Below are 20,610 nucleotides of genomic sequence, written 5' to 3'. Positions count from 1 at the left end.
AAACATTCATTCAATCCAATAAAAAGAAATTATTATATTAAGACTACTTTAGCACTCACCACCAAAGTCATAGATTTGCAAGATTGTGGGCTCAACTGCCTACCCACCTTAAACTATTACCAAAACTCTCTGTCATCTGTCGTCGTAAGGAAACGTAACAAATATTTTTTTAGGGGCAAAGAAAGGGCTTGTTATTACTAACTAAAACGTAATCATTATTACTATCAATAATTGTAAAGGTTCGCATGTATCATTATCCTTCTCTTAATTATTAACTTAATCATTTTATATCTGTTAGCTAGCTTGATATAGGAAGGTTTAAAAATTAAACTCCACCTTTCACTTATCACTTATCATCTCCCAATAGATTCTTTATATTTATTTTATATATATATATATATATATATATATATATAAAAGGATATTTTACGTATACCACTCTAAAATATTGTTAATATTTGAAGTACCATAATAAGTTTTGATTGATATCAAATATAAATGGAAATTTCAGGACCCATAATTTTGCGAGGATCAGAAGACTAAGTTATCAGGAATTATTGACCTTGGAAAGCGCCGGTTATTGTGGAGGTCTTGATGAGAAGTGTCAACGGATGGGACCTATTCCTGAGCTGTAGCTTACGTGGCAGAACGGATAAATAAATAAATAAATATGACTTGACTATTGGGGCCAACGTTGACAGGTTAACCTAATGGGCACAAATAAATAAATATATAGGAGGAAAATTGTGGAAAAAATTGATATTAAATATAAAAAAATGTAAAAGGAAGAATTCTGGAAGGATAAAAGAAAATAGAATAATAAAAAGACAATCGCTATCTAAGATTTAAATAAATATAATATATATATTCCTTTTGACCATTATTGTATTCAATCCAATGAGCAGGGCGGACGCATTTAGTCCTCCTATATGTAAGCCACCCATAAGTTTGGGTGAAATCATAATTAAAACCTTCCCGTGAATCTAATATGCTTGAATTAGACTTAAATACCCTTTGATTGATTGAGTTTAGAATATATTTGAATGTAATATTAGATATAGCTAGTTTGAGTTCAAGTTTAGTTTTAGATATTAAGTAATTAGTAAAAAAATTAACATATTTTAGCTATTACTATTCTATTGTTAAATTATTAAACCAGCATAGTCCAATCTTTTTGAATACCTCTTACTATCTAAATCAATTTCGAGAAACCTTTAATCAAGTAAGAAAGTAGATGTGCGAATCAACTTTGAATTCCAGTTCATATTAACATTAAATGAGGGAGTATTCCATCCATTTGTCACTCCTAATTGTTGTTTTCTTATATTGCCAGATAAAAAGTCAAACTCAACTTGTATAAATCCATAGATGAAACAGATAATTTGACAAGTAAAATCTATCCAAAAAATTATTTTCAGATTTCTTTAAACCTAATCTATATCCATTAACTACATCGATGATGGATCACTCACTATATTCTAATCATTTTGTATTAGGCAAAATGATTACCGTGTGTTAGTTATTAAGGCTACAAAGTTTTAATTGAATATTGAATTCGAAAACACTACTTATTCAAAATGGAAATAAATACAAATTAGATACAAGATATGATTGATTTAGGTGTTTCCAAATCAGTTGAAAAGTAGGTCGGGTCGGTTAGGTGGGTGGGTGGGTGGGACGGAGAAGCGTTTTGTAAGCAGCCTTGTTTTCTTAGTTCCGTTCCCACCGCGTCCAAAAAAGTAAACGCGTTTAATGGATGCGGACCGGGAGCTACCGGACACCACTCTACCAAGTCTACCGCTCCGCCCAACCCCACGTGCCTTTTTCCGGCTTTGACCGATTGCGAAAATTTTGGTTCCTCCATCTCTTCCCCACCTTGATTCGTAATAATATAGCTTCTTCGTCCCTCCCTCCAAAAGCTCTCTTTCTTCTTCTTCTCCTCCTCCCTCTCCTCGATCTCCTGCTCTCTTGATTCGTATAGAGCTTCTTCGTCCCTCCCTCCAAAGCTCTCTTCTTCTTCTCCTCCCTCTCCTGATCTCCTTTACTCTCTCCTCGGCCTCATTCCGGATCTCCAGGGTTCCGTTTCTCCCTCTCGCTCTTCGCGGATTTGTCCGGTTCGTTTTTTTTCCCGAATCTCCTCGCGTCCTGCCTTCTTTTGAGGCTGATTCTGCTGCGCTTTTGGATTTCGCATTGCTTTGAATCCGGAATTCCTTGTTTTCCGATGTGTTGGTGAAGAAATGTGGCCTCCTTTTTGTGAAAAGTCGCGAGTTTTCTGTGCAGATCGCGGAGGTTTCCTTCGACAAAAGCCGAATCAATGGACGGGGTACGCGAGAGGATGGGCCTGCGGAAGGTGGAGTCGCGCGCTTCCATTACGGAGGCGGACGACCTCGACCTTTCGCGGCTGCTACAACGGCCGAGGCTAAAGCTCGAGCGGAAGAGGTCGTTCGACGAGCGATCGCTCAGCGATCACGCCGCGGCGGGGAGCCTCCGGCCGGTCGACAGCTACGAGAGCATGCTGTCCCTCGGCGCAATGAGGTCGGTGCTGGACACGCCGACCTCCTCTGCCCACAACTCGTTCGAGCCGCATCCCATGGTCGCCGAGGCCTGGGACGCCCTCCGGAGGTCGATAGTGCTCTTCCGCGGGCACCCGGTTGGCACGATCGCCGCCTACGATCACGCCTCGGAAGAGGTCCTTAACTATGATCAGGTGATGACACCATCTTGGACTCTTCATCTCTCGTTCTGGCCCTGTCGATGGCAAAGAGACGGTTTAGATGATCTTGTTTCCGCATTGGCGTGCAGGTATTCGTCCGCGACTTCGTGCCAAGTGCTCTGGCTTTCCTGATGAACGGGGAACCCGACATCGTCAAGAACTTCCTCTTGAAGACGCTCCAGCTTCAAGGCTGGGAGAAGAAGATCGATCGGTTCATGCTTGGCGAAGGAGTGATGCCAGCGAGCTTCAAGGTGAGCCACGATCCCATCAGGAAGACCGACAACCTCACCGCAGATTTCGGCGAGAGTGCAATCGGAAGGGTCGCCCCTGTCGACTCTGGTTTCTGGTGGATCATCCTTCTCCGCGCCTACACGAAGTCCACCGGCGACTCAACCCTGGCGGAATCGCCCGAGTGTCAGAGGGGGATGAGGCTCATTCTAGCTTTGTGTTTGTCCGAAGGCTTCGACACCTTCCCCACCTTGCTCTGCGCAGATGGGTGCTCCATGATCGATCGGAGAATGGTAAGTCTCGTCGAGAAAGGAAGCTGTTTTCTTGGCTTGGTTTGATTGCTTCCGCTGAAAAGACCGATCTTGCAGGGAATCTATGGCTATCCCATAGAAATCCAAGCCCTGTTCTTCATGGCGTTGAGGTGCGCTCTGTCGATGCTGAAGCAAGACGCGGAGGGGAAGGAGTTCATAGCGAGGATAGTGAAGCGCCTGCACGCGCTGAGCTACCACATCCGGAGCTACTTCTGGATCGACTTCCAGCAGCTGAATGACATCTACCGCTACAAGACGGAGGAGTACTCCCACACCGCCGTCAACAAGTTCAACGTTATCCCCGACTCCATCCCCGACTGGATTTTCGACTTCATGCCGGCGCGCGGCGGGTACTTCATCGGCAACGTCAGCCCGGCGAGGATGGACTTCCGGTGGTTCGCACTCGGCAACTGCGTCGCCATCCTGTCCTCGCTGGCCACCCCGGAACAGTCCGTGGCCATCATGGACCTGCTCGAAGAACGTTGGGACCAACTGCTCGGCGAAATGCCGCTGAAGATTGCGTACCCTGCTCTGGAGAGCCGCGAGTGGCAGATCGTGACGGGCTGCGACCCCAAGAACACCAGATGGAGCTACCACAACGGAGGAACGTGGCCTGGTGAGTGCTTCTGCAACATCTCTGTGGAAGACTGGATGCAGCGAGGGTGAGGATGGATTCATCGTGTTGGCCTTCCATCGCTTGCAGTCTTGCTGTGGCTGTTCACCGCAGCGTGTATAAAGACGGGGCGGCCGCAGATTGCGCGGAGGGCGATCGATCTCGCGGAGAACAGGCTGTCGAAGGACGGGTGGCCGGAATACTACGACGGGAAGCTGGGGCGGTACATCGGCAAGCAGGCGAGGAAGTTCCAGACGTGGTCGATCGCAGGGTATTTGGTCGCCAAGATGATGCTGGAAGACCCTTCGCACCTGGGCATGATCTCTCTGGAGGAGGACAAGGCCATGAAGCCTCCCATAAAGAGGTCAGCTTCGTGGACCATTTGAAGACGGCAGCTTGGAAAGAGTTCGTTCCTTGGCACCAATTCTTTGACAGCAATTCATTCTTCTTCATCCCTCAGCAGCAAGACATCCTACACGTATCAGTCGCCCTATATGTATAGTAGTAGTATGGAATCAATCATACATCAAATTTATCTGCAGTAGAAGAAGCAGGTTAGGCTCTGCATTCCTTCATCTCATGATTGCATCTCCTAACGATATCATTATTTTATAAGCTTTAACACCAAAGAGTTAACCTTCATCTCTAAACAATAAAAAGGCAATGGAAACTTATAATAAACTCGATACATCAATTTCCATATGAATGAAATCAAGGGCTTAGTTAAATCAAACTTCACTCGAGGCGTGTGGAAATTTAGATTCTCGAGGAGCTGGAACATAAATTCCACTTCAAAATACATTTTTTCTCTAGTTCATAAAAATGTAGAAGCAAATTCCACTTCAAACACTAATAGTTTGTACCACATAAAATTAAGAATAAGTACTTGCTGGCATCATTAGGTATAAGTTCCAGCAGCTTTCTGTGTTGAAACAACAATTCTTTACGGCGTTCATCTTGTGTACTTGATGGAAGTAATGCAATCTGTCTCTCACAGGCAAAAAGGGTAATAGGTTATAACCTCTGACATGCAGGCAAAAGTGACTGAAATAATCCAAGTGGACCTCGAGGCTGAAAAGGCACGGTTTTCACACAAATAATTCACTTTAGCAACAGACAAAGCAACCACAAAACCAGTCTTGGAGAGCACAAAAAAAGAAAAAGAATCTAATTTAAAGCTGTGATAGTCCCATCCTTGAGGTATTGATACAAAGCATACAATTGTTTATGAATTAAGGCTAAAGATCAAAACCCTACAATGCTCTTGCATTCCTCCCACCTTTCCTGCTAACAAACTCACACAACCTGCATGGTAGTGTATCAAGGCTAGTGGCACGAGTCTTCCCATAGTTTCCCATCACACCGCACCTCCTCCAAGCATGGTACTCTGCATAAGCAATCGGATCATCGGCTAATTCTTTTACATATGAAGCCAATTCCTCCATAGAACTAAACTTCGACCCATCTATTATAGAATTTGGCGGTACAAAATCCCAAACATTGGGCGCGCCAAAATAAATGGGCACAGCACCAGAATCAAGAGCATAGTAAAGTTTCTCTGTAACATAGCTCTCAGTCATGGTGTTCTCAATGGCAAGGACAAATTTGTAATGTGACATCGCACAATGTAGGTGGTCCCACCAATGTGGAACAGAGTTCTCACCCATAGAACACTTTGGGTAGAGAGAAAGAGCAGTGTTAGGACCCCCAACGTTGTTCAAGCATCTACCAAACGAATGATAGGATATGAGGGAAAAGAATTTTTGAGCAAGTTGGTTTCGTTGGGGAAGGCACCTTGAAGAAGACCAGTAAACAAGGATGTCCTGATAAGATGTGAAAAAAAGAGCTTAGTACATTCATAATAATTTATGATTTCCATTGTATTTGAAAACCAATTGTCCATTCATAAAATTTACAACATAACACCATGCACTCTCAATAGAACAACTATGTTGATTGGTATTAGTGCCACAAGAACTGCTGCCTACCAGTATGTGGTATCTTTACATGGAAAATATGTAATGCCATGAAGCACACTGTCCACAAATTTCAGGAAGGACCTGCACAAATGCATCTAGGCATGTCTCTTGTCTAGAACTTTGATGTTATGAACAACCTACATGGGTTAGGCATGACAAGATAACTGTGATTCAATTGTTACTTGGTGCAGAACCAAAGTAGAGAAAATAGAAAAAGGTTATTAGCTTAAAAAAATAATGATGACCAATGAAGGAAACATGTAGAATATAAATCTTTGAGCTTGATTTGAATAAGCAATACCATCAGGAATTGAAACTGAAGTATCAAATTTTAGCCATTTGTGGCTACAGAAAATAATTCTTGAAGTGTAGAGTGAATACTTACATTTCTTTTTTGAGAGGAGACCTGGTAATTTCGATTCTTATGAAACAGAGTCCCAGCATATGTGGATTGAACATCATCCTTGGCATGATAACCAATAAATATGTCTTCAAAGCCTGAAGGTTTTCTGCTGGCCTCAAGATCCATATAAACACGAAGTGGATCACCTTTCTTCCTCTGATAAATGGAAATAGCATATGGCCATTAATAACATAATTATATTTGAAATCCGAAAATATACAAAGCTAACAAATATTTTTGCAGGTCAAGAGCTCAGCATATGTGTTGCCATTTACAGCGCATAGATGCATTTATTGTGTTGTACAAGAACTGAGAAGACCATGGACAATACAGCATGTAACTTACTATGTGAACCTCCTGTAAGATTGTCATTTAAGCAATAACAGAGATGCATTAATTTTACTTTACAGATTTTCAATGATTTAAAGTTCTTGAAGCCCATTATTGATTCAATGTACCACATAGATTCTTCAAGATGATCAATAAGAAATTTATTAAAGATTCCAGAGATCTTTGCAAAAGTTTATCTTCAGAATAAGCAAGCAGAGATGCCGGGGAAGAATGTTCTCTAAAGTTAAGAGCTTAATGCATTGAAACAGATGTTCAATAATTCTTAAACAATGACAAACATTTATTTGGATTAAACAGACCATCGACATATTTTGGTAGTCACATCATGCAACCTTTTAAACTTTGAATTTATAAACAGCTCGGAAAATCTGGGTGTGAAAACATCAAATCCATGAACATTCTACAAGATCAACCATTATTTAGTGTTGTAGGCAAACACCATATTCAAGTTGTCATCGTCTTTTCAACCATGTAAGGATTGCATTTCCTTGATTGGAAGGATAATTATAACCAAGCTACATCATTAAGAATTCCTAATTTGTCATCACATTTTTTCTTTTCAACCATGTTACATTTCCTTCCTTGGAAGAACAAATACTCAACAAGCTAAAACAACAAGAATTCATACATTTCAAATTATACCACTACCAAATTTTATTGGTGCAATCTGTCTTATGTTAATGCTTTTCCATCATGGTTAATCATCACAACCCAAGAATGAAACATCCATAACACAAATAAATTTGTTTTTCAGTAGCAGCAGTCATCTGAAATACCAAGTAGCACATGGAGAAGGTTTAATATGTGCCTGCCTAATGGGCAAAAATAAATATAAATTTTGAATTCATTTATAATCTTATGTTCACAGATAGATAATGTTATTTTTTACTCAGTTGCAGTAACCAAGTGTAATAATTAAAGCACATAGGGTGCTTGGCACAAAGATGTATCATGTATATCATAAAAATATAACTGGGCATGTGGAAACCCAAAATATGTACCCACTGAAGTACTTCACCATAGTAGTAAAGGTACAAAAAATAGTTGTTGATAGAATGTAAATAAAATATCTGAAAGGATTGTATTTCAACTGTACCTACACATAATTCAGATTTTTGGTGGTTTCTTCATATCATAAAACCAAATAAATTAAAATAATAGACATAGCAAAAGAAGATGATGACACGGGAGTGTCTAATTTACTACAATATGATTATATGAGCATTGATTATGATCTAGTATCTTTTTCAGTCAATAATGATGCCTCATAATCTTTATCTCAGCACAATCAAATATGACAGCTCATCAGCATATTCTCTGCACAAAGTTAAAGCTGTTTCAAGGTGCTTTTCTTCAAGACAAAGGAATGCATTAAAGGAGTTGGTTGGCAGCTGTGAACATTTCTTCATTACCAATGAGTGCATTAAAATAGTTGGTTAGTAGCTGTAAACACTTAATTTCGAAATTCCCTATGCATGAAGGGTTGTTTCATGCACTAGTATTTATTTTGGTGTTTAGGACTTAGAAAGGACTTTAGAAACTGATGATATCTGGGCAGCAGCTCTTAGAGAACCCTTAAACTCTGTATCTCTTGGAAGCGTCCTTGAGTGGTGAGTCTTTTATTTTCTAGTTCTGTATCCTCGTTTAATCTCCATTGGGTGGTGAACTTTCTGTATCCCATTGCGATTTTAAACTTGGTGGTGAGCTACTTTTTCGTTTTACTGAAGTTTCGTCAAGAGTTCGTTCATTGCCTTTTATGATATTTTCTATCTGAACAACTGTTATATCGGTTTTCTATCGACATCCATTCTGCATTTTTTCCCTCCCCGGTATCAGTTTGGTATCAGAGCTAAAGGCTAGAGATCATGGCAAGGCAGAATGGAAAAGGTGTAGTTGGTGAAAGTAGCGACCATGGAGATGACACTGAGTCGTTGAGGTTGCAGCTACAAAAATTGTTGCGTAGCCTACAAGAAAAAAATGAAATAATCGACGAACTTCAAAGTAGACACAACCAGCATGAAAATGACACTCGAGAGTTTACTTCTGATGATGATACACATCTTCCAAGGGAGTCGAGAAGATGTCGGAGAAGAAATGAAGTCCAAGACGAGTGGCAGAATAAATATAACCCAAGATTTGATATTCCAGAATTTGAAGGAAAAATAAATGTTGATGACTTTATCGATTGGCTTAATACAGTAGAAAGAATTTTTGATTTTCATGAACCACCAGAACAAAAGAAGGTCAAACTTGTGGCACTCAAACTCAGGCGGAATGCATCTTTTTGGTGGGAAAATATGAAGAAACAAAGAGAACGTGAGGGGAAGAGTAAGATCGTTACATGGGAGAAAATGAAAAGGGAGCTAAAGAGAAAATATTTACCTGATAATTATAGACAAGAGATCTTTCTCAAAATACATGATTTCAAGCAAAAAGATCTTAGTGTGGAGGAGTACACTGCAGAATTTGATAATTTGATGTTAAAAGGAGAGCTTGTGGAACCGGAAGAGCAAACAATTGCAAGATACTTAGGAGGTCTGAAGTATGAGATTGCTAAAGTTGTTCAGCTACAGCCATATTGGTCTTTAAATGATGTGAACAAGCTGGCATTAAAAGTTGAAAAGCAACAGAAGTTTGAAAAGAGTTTTCGGTATGGCTCAAAAGAAGGCTACACAAAAGGAGGAAGTTCCAAGCCTACTGTCCAAAGCAAGGTGATATCAAAGGTGCAAGAAAAGGGTGAAGATTCTGCTGGCAATAAAAAAACACCTAATTCTTCTACCCCAAGTGGTCGAAAATGCTTCAAATGTCATGGTTTTGGGCATATTGCTTCGGATTGTCCAAATAGGAGGATTGTAACTTTGGTTGAAGAACATAGTGATGGAGGTGAAAATGAAGCTGACGATGAACCAAAATACGATGATGATGAGGAAGAGATTACTTATGCTGATCATGGTTTGTCTATTGTATTGCAACGTAGTTTACAAGTGTCATATGTGGCCGACGATGAAAGTTGGGTGAGAAAAAATGTGTTTCACACTAAATGCACTTCTCTTGGCAAGGTGTGCTTGGTGATCATCGACAGTGGCAGTTTTGAGAACGTGGTTTCTTTGGAGATGGTGCAGAAGTTGAAGTTGGATACGATCCCTCATCCACATCCATACCAATTATGTTGGTTGCAGAAAGGAAATGACATCAAGGTAACTAAAAGATGTTTAGTTTCATTTTCTATTGGCAAGTATTATAAAGATAAAGTGTGGTGTGATGTTGCCCCTATGGATGCTTGTCATTTGCTATTGGGAAGACCTTGGCATTATGATAGAAGAGTGTTGTATGATGGTTATAAACATACTTATTCTTTTAAGGTGAATGAAACGAAGATTATCTTAGCTCCATTACAACCTTCCGAAATCAGTGCGCCAAAGAAGGAAGTTAGTGCTTTTATTTCTTTTAGAGAATGCAGATATGAATTGGACAAGGGCGGTCATGTTTTGGCCCTAATGGTAGTAGAGGAGAACGAACAACATACGGAGACACCGAAAATCATGCAACCAATCCTAGAAGAATTTCAAGATGTTATACCGGAAGAGATTCCACATGGCCTTCCACCTTTGAGAGACATTCAACATCACATTGATCTTATTCCGGGGGCTGTTCTACCTAATAAGGCTGCCTACAGAATGAGTCCTAAAGAACATGAAGAACTTCAAAGGCAAGTTGATGAATTAGTGAAAAAGGGGTTAATTCGGGAGAGCATGAGTCCTTGTGCAGTTCCAGCCTTGTTGGTGCCTAAGAAAGATGGTTCTTGGAGAATGTGCGTGGACAGTCGAACCATCAACAAAATCACAGTAGACTATCGCTTTCCTATTCCAAGGTTAGATGACTTACTTGATCAATTGTGTGGTGCTTGTATTTTCTCAAAAATTGATTTGAGGAGTGGCTATCATCAAATAAGAATGAGGCCCGGAGATGAGTGGAAAACAGCGTTTAAAACTAGAGAAGGCTTATATGAATGGTTGGTTATGCCATTTGGCCTATCTAATGCTCCTAGCACCTTCATGAGATTTATGAATCACATACTTAAGCCATGCATTGGAATATTTGTTGTAGTTTATTTTGACGATATATTGGTGTACAGCAAGAGTGAAGAGGAGCATATGAGTCATCTGAAAGAGATCTTTCTTATTTTGAGGCAGCAAAAGCTTTATGCTAATCTAAAGAAATGTGATTTCTTTACTTCTAGTGTGGTGTTTTTGGGGTATATTGTTTCAAAAGATGGAATCATGATGGATCAAAGTAAGGTTGAAGCTATTCTCAATTGGCCAACACCTGCTTCATTACATGATGTGAGGAGTTTCCATGGCTTAACATCTTTTTATAGAAGATTCATCAAGAGTTTCAGCTCTATTGTCGCTCCAATCACCGAATGTCTGAAATGTGACAAATTCAAATGGACTAGTGAGGCTAACGATGCTTTTGAGCTTTTGAAAAGAAAGGTTACTGAGGCTCCTATTTTAGTTCTACCAAATTTTGATAATGTGTTTGAAGTTGAATGTGATGCATCTAATGTGGGAATTGGTGCTGTTTTGAGTCAAGACGGAAGGCCCATTGCATTTTTTAGTGAAAAGCTGAATGATACAAGAAAAAAATACTCTACTTATGATAAGGAGTTTTATGCGATTTATCGAGCTTTGTCTCATTGGAGTCAATATCTCCTCGCCAAGCCATTTGTTCTATATTCTGATCACGAGGCATTAAAGTTCATTAATCATCAGCACAAGCTAAACAAGAGGCATGCAGCTTGGGTGGAGTTCTTACAATCTTACAACTTTACAATCAAGCACAAATCTGGTGTTCAAAATGTAGTTGCTGATGCATTGAGCAGAAAGCATTCTTTATTATCAGCAATGGAAGTCAAAGTGGTTGGATTTGAAACATTCAAAGATCTATATGAGAATGATGTGGATTTTGGCTCGATATGGCAGAATTGCAAATCAGGTTCCTTTCAACAATTTTCGATATTTGATGGTTTTCTTTTTCGAGCTAATGCTTTATGTGTTCCAACTTGTTCTTTGAGGCAAGTAATTCTAGCTGAAGCTCATGGTGGTGTTTTGGGAGGACATTTCGGTAGGGACAAGACTCTAGCTCTTGTTCAATCAAATTTCTACTGGCCTAAAATGTTCAGAGATGTGGATAGACATGTGAAGCAATGCCGATTATGTCATTTGGCAAAAACAAGAAGTCAAAATTCTGGGTTGTACACTCCATTGCCAGTGCCAAATGCTCCATGGGAGGATGTGAGTCTTGATTTCGTTTTAGGACTGCCAAGAACTCAAAGGAACAAGGATTCTATCATGGTTGTTGTTGATAGATTTTCAAAAATGTCTCATTTTGTTCCATGCAATAAATCAAATGATGCATCTCATATTGCTGATTTATATTTTAAGGAGATTGTTAAATTGCATGGTATTCCAAGAACTATGGTGTCTGATCGAGATTCAAAATTTGTTAGTCATTTTTGGAGAACTCTTTGGAGGAAGCTGGGTACTTCTTTGAATTTCAGTAGCTCGCATCATCCACAAACCGATGGGCAAACTGAGGTAACAAACCGAAGCTTAAGAAATTTACTTAGAAGCTATGTTGGCAAGAATATTAAGCAATGGGATGTCATTATTCCACAAATTGAGTTTGCTTACAATCGTTCTATGCATCATAGTATTGGTAAGAGTCCTTTTGAGGTAGTTTATGGTGCTAACCCTGCTGGTCCTTTGGACTTAATCCCTCACTCTATAACAAAGCAATTTAGTGGAGATGCTGATGAAAGAGCTAAGCAGATAAAGAAGCTGCATGAGGGTGTGAAAGCAACCATTGAGAAGCAAAATGAGAGGTACATGCATGCTGCCAACAAACACAGAAAACATGTGGAGTTTAATGCAGGTGATTTGGTCTGGATTCATCTAAGGAAGGAGAGGTTTCCACCGGGCAAATTTGGAAAATTGAAACCAAAGGCTGATGGTCCATTCAAGGTGCTTAAGAGAATTGGCAGAAATGCTTATGAGATAGAGCTACCTGAAGATTACGGAGTATCCCCAACATTTAATGTGGCTGATTTGAGTCCTTTTTATAATCATGTTGATGAATCAAACGAAGACTTGAGGACAAGTCTCATTCAACCGGGGGAGATTGACACGGGAGTGTCTAATTTACTACAATATGATTATATGAGCATTGATTATGATCTAGTATCTTTTTCAGTCAATAATGATGCCTCATAATCTTTATCTCAGCACAATCAAATATGACAGCTCATCAGCATATTCTCTGCACAAAGTTAAAGCTGTTTCAAGGTGCTTTTCTTCAAGACAAAGGAATGCATTAAAGGAGTTGGTTGGCAGCTGTGAACATTTCTTCATTACCAATGAGTGCATTAAAATAGTTGGTTAGTAGCTGTAAACACTTAATTTCGAAATTCCCTATGCATGAAGGGTTGTTTCATGCACTAGTATTTATTTTGGTGTTTAGGACTTAGAAAGGACTTTAGAAACTGATGATATCTGGGCAACAGCTCTTAGAGAACCCTTAAACTCTGTATCTCTTGGAAGCGTCCTTGAGTGGTGAGTCTTTTATTTTCTAGTTCTGTATCCTCGTTTAATCTCCATTGGGTGGTGAACTTTCTGTATCCCATTGCGATTTTAAACTTGGTGGTGAGCTACTTTTTCGTTTTACTGAAGTTTCGTCAAGAGTTCGTTCATTGCCTTTTATGATATTTTCTATCTGAACAACTGTTATATCGGTTTTCTATCGACATCCATTCTGCATTTTTTCCCTCCCCGGTATCAGATGATGTGTTGGAAGATGGGAAGAAGAGGAGGGGTTTTTATCATCTGTTATATCATGGGTGTTAACTTCTAATTGTGGGTTTCTCTTGGAGGGTTCTTATCCCCTTGTGCTACATATTATGAAACTCCTATAATTGAATGTAGCACTTGCCAGGTAAGTTGTTAATTAACTCCATCTTAAAAAATGTTACCTATTTGGCAAGATCGTGTATCAGAAAATCTGAAGTTTTCTCATCTTCATCATTGTTTTGTTCTCGTGGACAAGTTGTTTGGATCAACAATCTGCCTAGTCAATGAAACTAAGGTTCTCAATTTCATGCCGTACCAAAGTATCAAGATCAGCTTGGTACGGTACGATACGAGTATACCGAGCGGTGCGTTCTAGCATACCACTCGATACATATATATATGTATATGTATATATATATATGTATATATATATATATACACACACATATTATAATAAAAAAAGTTAAAAATTAAAAAAGGGTGATGTCACCTCGTTTCTTCTCCCCGCGCGGATGAGGAGAAGTTGCTGAAGATGCCAAGACCTCGTTGTCTCAGACGAGGAGGAGGCGACATCTCATCTGCGACATCCGGCGAGGGAAGGCAGCGACGAATCGGGATCATCGAGGGAGAGCGACGTCGAATCTATAGGTTCTCCCTTTTCTTCTCCCTCTTCTTCTCCCTTCTTCCTTCTCCCTTGGCTAATATCGCCCCGTAGCGGGCAGCGACGGTCTCCTCGTCGACATCTCATCTGCGACGTCCGACGAGGGAAGACAGCGACGAATCGAGATCGTCGAGGGAGAGCACCGTCGGATCTCCAGGTTCTCCCTCTTCTTCTCCCTTCTTCCTTCTCCCTTGGCTAATATCGCCCCGTAGCGGGCAGCGACGATCGATTTTGACCGTCGCCGACCGATTTCGCGTGGTAATGGGGTGGAAATAGCCCCAATCAATGGTACCACCTAGTGGCGGGCGGTCCGCGTACCGATCTGCTGGCAGACCGGTACGTACCGCCAGGTACAGGCGGTATCATTCAAAATTAAAAACCCAAAATGAAACTATCCTTAAAAGAGCGGTCTTCATGCAAATTTCATATAATTAGCTTGAAAGTCCCGTGATAGAGGTCCATTAGATGGAAAATGGTAAATTTGTGTGATAATGAAAGAAGGTGCTTACTGAATTAGATGTTCTATAGAAGCTATATGAAGCTCAAGAAAATGTCAAGCAAGTCTAAACAATCACGTCAAAGGAAACTACCCTAATTTCCAAAGTACCTTTGATAAGGTGGTGCTTCATGGATGCCACTAAATATTTTAGGGTGCCTTTAGACGAAAAGATTCAAGTTCGAAGCACCAACCACTGTGTGAAATGCATAGTTGAGATTATTAATGGATGATTAATGGGTTCATAAGATTAGTGATGATAATCAGCAACGGAAAAATTTAAGAGTAATTAGAAGTATATTGATAGCCTTGACTAGCTGATTCAAGCTGTGGGATCATTGATTTCAGTGTTAAGCTTGTTTTAACTTTGTCAACACAAATAACCTACGTTCTTCAGCTCTGTATTTTAAGCTTTTACTGCAGTGATGTCTTACCTCTTGTTCTTCCTAACCACTGAATATTTTTAGCTAATCTCATTTTTGGATTTTTTTATACTAAAATTAACTGTCCAAAATGAGTCAAAACATGTCCACGAGCTGATCGAAATAACTTAGAATCCCAAAAGACAACATGAATTACAACTGATCTCCATCTCAAGAGACATGTGAAGAGCATATACGCCTGATTCCGTTTCTAAAGCTACAACTCGCCAAAAAAAATCACACTTTTCTGCTTTACTGCTCAAAATTACAACAAAATTAAGAATTAATAGTAGCAAGAGGAGAAATCGTCGCGAGAATTATTCAATCTTAGGTAAGCTAATGCATATGTACGACGATAATTACCGTCAACGGAGGGGTCGCGCTCTCGAACAGAATCGCATCGGAATGATCGGCAAGAACGGGCGATTTGGTCCAGAGGCAGGTCTTTCCGCAGCGGCACGAATACAGATTGTCCATGCTATCGGGGATCCAAGTCCACCCCTTGACGAGCACGCTGACATGGTCCATACCCACCGCCGCACAATCGCCGCCGTCGGCCTGTATGGCCGAGGCGTTGGCCGCCCATCTGGCGTGCGCCGATCGGAAGCGGTCGCAGCCCACCTGGGAGTCCCAGAGCTCGAACGCGGCGGCGAGATCGGTGAAGGGTGACTTGGGACCCCTGACGCGGACGGAGGGGGTAGGGATGGGGATGGGGGAGGAGAGGGAGGGGAACTCGAGGTAGCCGGAGAAGAGGACGAGGAGGAAGAGGGCGGAGACGAGCATGGGGGCGAGGTAGTTGATAGGCTTTAGTAACGGCAGCATAGAGACGGAGACCGCAGAGATCTCCGTCGCCTACCGTTTCTCTCTGAAACTGCGGTTTACGCCGAGGTTAACATAGGTTTTTATTGACTCTTTTTTTGGACTAAAAATATTGAAATGAAATTTTGCAGAGAAAAAAATCCAACTTTTTCTTTTTCCGAATAGCAAAGCTTTTTGAATTTTCCGCAAAGTAAAGCGTCTTTTTTTTCTTTTTTTTTTCCTTCCTTTTCAGATACGTCCGCGCGCGCACTATTTCCCCTCATTTTTCTCGTTGGAAGAAATTTCTGATTTATTGTTTGAGAAGGTATTTGAGCAGTTTTCCAGGCAAAGCCTCCTCGCATTTGTGGATTAACTTTGAATGGAAATTGGAGATGTCTTGATATTTAAAATTAAAAATTAAAATTTTAAGTTTCATAAAATAATTTATAAGGTAATCATAAATGTTTCGGTTTTTCTAAAGTGGTTTCTAATAGACATAAAACTTGAAAAACCCTTTATAATATTTGTATTCGTTACATGTCTTTGGTTAGTAAATATCAGACCAGTCAATCAATCATCTGATAATGAACACTATAGTTTTATTCAAAGATATATACGACCAGATCGATTGCCATATTGTAAACAAGAGTGAAAATTTCTTTTAATCATTTTGTAAAGAGAGTGAATCGCTACATGTAAAATGGCAAAAAAACAATTTCCAGAAATATAATGTTTTCGTTTTCGAAAAATCGCCAAAAAGAATTCTACAGGAAAAAGAAATAAAATGGATTTTTCTAAGGAATTCGTCTAAAGAATATTAATGGTATTTATAGCCCGCATGGCAGAAACTCTCCAGAGCCGATCCTTTCTTCCGGCGCGTCATTCTCGTCGTCCTGCGCTGCGCAATTCCCAATCGTTTCCTATTCTCCTCCATGGATTTCCAGCACCATTATCTCCCCGAGCGTGCCCGTCGACATGGTGGATGGAGACGTTCTGAGGCTTAGCACCACGACGAGGGTTTACAGGCGTCGAGATGGAGAAACCGTCGGCTCCTTTGGTTGAAGACAAGCAAGTCCATCCAAGTCTGCTGCAGCTTCCCTTTCTTTGCAATCGTTTCGCCCTTTGTTCTCTCGATAAGTAACTACTGTGTGCGAGTACTATGTTTCCTGCACTCGATCGATGCTCTGATTTCTATATCACAGGATTAGGATTAACATGAATGAGTGGTGAGCTGGTCAGAAAGGTATGAGGAGGAGGAGGAGGAGGAGGATAAATCGAGCTTCTTCTCTGCCACCGAGATGATGGAGACTCTTGAACGCCAACAGTGGCAGAGAGACGAACTTCTCGAGTGTCTTCTGCTGCAGAGTGTCTTCAGATTCAAATAATCTGGAAACTAGTCAAAGTCATTTGTAAGCAAAACAAAACTTGTTTTGAATTCACCTTAAGTGAAAAAAAAAGAAAAGAAACAAAGATCATCATTTTCTTGTTATTTTCATCCTATCTTCTCTTGGATTCTACCATATGATTGTTTTCTTATCTGTGTGTAGATAGTTTATTGGGATGTGATTTTTCCATTAAGCCATTCCTCTGGATCTTACAATGAAAAATTGATATTCTACTCTTCAAGAATATTAAAGTGGTTCAAGAAAACGATTGTATAATACGTATTGAAATAGTTTGGCCATATATATAGCTCATAAATGGTTGGAAAATTGATTTTAATGGAGCTTTGTATGATTTTTCTTCTTTTTTGTTCAAATTGATGTCATAGATAGCTCATATTTTGTGTTGTGACCATAACACGTCCTTTTGTAGATCGATTCAATCTTAGTTTTTATTAATGAATAATTATTTTAAAAAATAATTTTAATGTTTGAATTGTGGAAAAACCCAATAATGCCGTAAAATATATTTTTTTATCATTTAACAAATTGATGCATATAGTTGATAGATAATGTTAAAAAATCAAATATTTACTTCGCAACTAATTTGTAATAAGGCAGCTAAAAATAAATAGATTGGCATGGATATATTACTTTTATCTCACTACAACAAACACATCAAACATAACGGTACAAATTTTATTGGAATATTTTGATGACAAAATTATGACTTGTTATTATTATTATTGATAAAAAATATTCCAACACCAACCTGGGTTGCCGATTAGCAATCGACATGAAACATGACTCGACGTCTGATCAACATGAAAGTAAGCTAACTTGATAAGCGACGTTCTTCTGGTCAACTCTACATTGCATGAGACTGTACAAGTCAATGCTAAGTTGATGCCACACCATAGGAATCCAGATAAGTCTACCCACATTGCCCCAGGAGATATATGGGTTGGCTACCCAAATGACCACATCGCATGAGGTACCGATGGCCATTATCAACTATCGTTCTCCTAAGCCATCCCTATAGGTATAAATGCTAATTCTCTATTTTGAGACAGAAGATCAACTTTTCATATATTTTCATTTGTTAACTTAAACATAGGAGGGATCGAGTCGAGAACCCTTCGGATACTAACCTGTTGTGTAAGATCTCGACGTAGATCGACAACTCGACTTCACCTTAGAGCCAACCCTCAACCTGACCTCACTCTTTAGTTCATTTGAATAACCTTACCCTTTCGACCTTTCGAGATAGGGCTAAGTAGGGTCGATGATGATATAAAGGTGCATAACAATTAATATTATCGTTATTATTACAACCAGTAGACATTAGATATGAATTCGAAGGCAATAAGGCGACCACAAAAAAAAAAATGAGGTGTCATTGTTTTATCTATGTAAAATGACAATTACACCCACATGTATCATTAAATCCTGGTTAGACACCGTAAGTTTGATGAGATCAAAGGGCTTTTCCGGAACCTTGGGGATCACTATAAACCATTCGTCGTCGGCTTCCTTCCTCCATTGACACCAATAAAACGAAGTCGACGAAGGAATCGAGATCTGAAGCTTAGGGTTTCGTAGGATCTCTTGGGGCTTCTTCGATCTCCGGGGCACGATGTCTACCTTCAGCGGCGACGAAACCGCCCCCTTCTTTGGCTTCCTCGGCGCCGCGGCCGCCCTCGTCTTCTCCTGTGATGCCCAGATCCCTCGTTCTCGAATCTTTTCATCTGTTGTAGCGCAGATCCAGGTCGTGTGTTCTGATGCTGTTTCTCTTCGGCCGTTAACAGGCATGGGAGCGGCGTACGGGACGGCAAAGAGCGGCGTCGGGGTGGCCTCCATGGGCGTGATGCGGCCGGAGCTGGTGATGAAGTCGATCGTGCCTGTGGTCATGGCCGGAGTGCTCGGGATCTACGGGCTGATCATTGCTGTGATCATAAGCACCGGGATCAACCCCAAGGCGAAGTCCTATTATCTGTTTGATGGGTATGCTCACCTCTCCTCTGGGCTTGCTTGTGGTCTTGCCGGTTTATCTGCTGGCATGGCAATCGGGATAGTCGGTGATGCTGGTGTCAGGTAAATCTCTTTGGATCTGTTCCCTATGCATTCTTTTCTTATTGATACATCTGAATTTTGTTGCTATTCATGGATTGAATCAGATTCATGATCCTCCCTGACCCAGGATGGAACAATAAGATAGGGCTGTTTACTTCAACTTATGGAAACTTAATAAGAAATTAATCGATTTTGAGATATTATTCAACATGAATTGTTGAACCTTGCTTGCCGACATGAGATGCCTTTTTATAGGATTACATATCTTTTTCCGAAAGAACAATGATATTACAGAATATCTTAACTTATAAATTAACTTGACAGAATTCTATCTTAACTGCTGAAATCCTCAAGACACTTAAAAACAAACATATAAAATCCTATGTAATTTAGCAGAATCATAAGTTAAATCCCCTAGATTTGGTAAGTTAAGACATGCTGTGTCACTCCCTTGTGAAGGATTGTATCTTTTCCATCGTTGTGTTTTGCCTGTATCTATAATAAATGATTATATTGATTTGAATATTGCATGTTAGCATGTGATATAATTTGTCATTTTCATAGTTGTTGAGTGAATTATTTGAAAGTTCATCAATGTTGATTGATTTGAGCTCATTTTGATGGCAATGCTGTGCTTTTGATATCTTGCTTTTGTTTATTAATTAATTTATGGTGCTTGCACATGAAAACAAGTATACACCTGCAAGCAGTGAATTACTGGTACCATGAATAAGCACTTTAAGAAGGAAGCCTAAGGTTAAAGGATCTAAGTTTAATTCAATATAGACAGCTGTTTCCTTGATAACCTTACCCTTTGTGGGGGTGACTGAGGAAGCAAATTCTGTTGGACTCACTCTACGAAAAGAATAAGTAATTCAGTTTGATTTTTAGTTGATATATTAATATTATAAACTTCTCTTTTTTTCTCTCTTTCCACTGTTTTCTTTCTTCCCTCTCTTGATGCTTGTGGGTCTGTAGAGGAGCAACAGAAACACATAAATCATGGCAGCAGCAGACAACAACACAATAGCAATAAAGGTCTTTCTTAGGCCAATTGCAGACGAAAAAAGATCTCACATCAAGCTAGACTATTTTGTGTCTGGAGCAGACTGACCCGGCTCATTCAGAGGAGTGCTGAATCCATTGTCCGATGTGGGAAAGGAGTCCCAGGACTCCTGTTCTCGTGCAAAAAGGAGCCATCCAATTCCTTTCCTCAAACAAATGGGGTTCAGTGGCCAATTTAAAAATAAACTTTGATCAACATCCAAAAGTAGTCATATTTTTGAATCCTTTTCTTAGAAGAGAATAGGCACTAGTTACTAATAAATAAGCTTT

The 20,610-nt window shown here is 40.0% G+C and overlaps 3 protein-coding genes across 4 annotated transcripts in view; 2 read left to right on the top strand and 1 right to left on the bottom strand.

The window, feature by feature from the left end:
* The first annotated feature begins 1,623 nt into the window (after window positions 1-1,623).
* On the top strand, window positions 1,624-4,432 carry LOC135674122 (probable alkaline/neutral invertase D). Of its 2 annotated transcripts, XM_065183601.1 has the most exons (5): window positions 1,624-2,114; window positions 2,281-2,707; window positions 2,803-3,234; window positions 3,310-3,868; window positions 3,956-4,432. In XM_065183601.1, the coding sequence occupies exons 2-5, from the start codon at window positions 2,315-2,317 to the stop codon at window positions 4,249-4,251; spliced, it is 1,680 nt and encodes a 559-aa protein (XP_065039673.1). In that variant the 5' UTR covers window positions 1,624-2,114; window positions 2,281-2,314; the 3' UTR covers window positions 4,252-4,432. The 2 variants fall into 2 exon arrangements, with proteins under 2 accessions (XP_065039673.1, XP_065039674.1); XM_065183602.1 differs by having other exon boundaries at window positions 1,624-2,707.
* A 572-nt stretch (window positions 4,433-5,004) lies between these two features.
* Window positions 5,005-15,916, bottom strand: LOC103985213 (alpha-(1,4)-fucosyltransferase). Its single transcript, XM_009402850.3, has 3 exons — window positions 15,386-15,916; window positions 6,230-6,403; window positions 5,005-5,688 (listed from the first exon to the last, which is right to left on the bottom strand). Exons 1-3 carry the CDS (start codon window positions 15,842-15,844, stop codon window positions 5,119-5,121), a joined length of 1,203 nt encoding a protein of 400 aa, XP_009401125.2. The 5' UTR covers window positions 15,845-15,916; the 3' UTR covers window positions 5,005-5,118.
* A 2,815-nt stretch (window positions 15,917-18,731) lies between these two features.
* LOC103985214 (V-type proton ATPase subunit c1) overlaps window positions 18,732-20,610 on the top strand; it is a 3,580-nt gene continuing 1,701 nt past the window's right edge. The window contains exons 1-2 of the mRNA XM_009402852.3: window positions 18,732-18,914; window positions 19,011-19,296. Of these exons, the coding sequence (XP_009401127.1) occupies window positions 18,839-18,914; window positions 19,011-19,296 (362 nt within the window). The 5' untranslated portion in view covers window positions 18,732-18,838. The remainder of the gene's footprint in view (window positions 18,915-19,010; window positions 19,297-20,610) is intronic.

The sequence above is a fragment of the Musa acuminata genome, chromosome BXJ1-5, assembly GCF_036884655.1.
Source record: "Musa acuminata AAA Group cultivar baxijiao chromosome BXJ1-5, Cavendish_Baxijiao_AAA, whole genome shotgun sequence".
NCBI classification, from domain to species: Eukaryota; Viridiplantae; Streptophyta; class Magnoliopsida; order Zingiberales; family Musaceae; genus Musa; species Musa acuminata.
This window is presented reverse-complemented; position numbering and strand designations above follow the sequence as displayed.

Bases quoted from the DNA above. Each gene is read 5' to 3' on its own strand.
- LOC135674122 (XM_065183601.1), top strand. From the start codon at position 2,315: ATGGACGGGGTACGCGAGAGGATGGGCCTGCGGAAGGTGGAGTCGCGC. The intron at 3,235-3,309 runs GTAAGTCTCGTC...CCGATCTTGCAG, and splicing joins CCATGATCGATCGGAGAATG to GGAATCTATGGCTATCCCAT. The intron at 3,869-3,955 runs GTGAGTGCTTCT...CATCGCTTGCAG, and splicing joins CAACGGAGGAACGTGGCCTG to TCTTGCTGTGGCTGTTCACC.
- LOC103985213 (XM_009402850.3), bottom strand. From the start codon at position 15,844: ATGCTGCCGTTACTAAAGCCTATCAACTACCTCGCCCCCATGCTCGTC. The intron at 6,404-15,385 runs GTAATTATCGTC...TCCATTTATCAG, and splicing joins GCGCGACCCCTCCGTTGACG to AGGAAGAAAGGTGATCCACT. The intron at 5,689-6,229 runs GTAAGTATTCAC...ACATCTTATCAG, and splicing joins TCTCCTCTCAAAAAAGAAAT to GACATCCTTGTTTACTGGTC.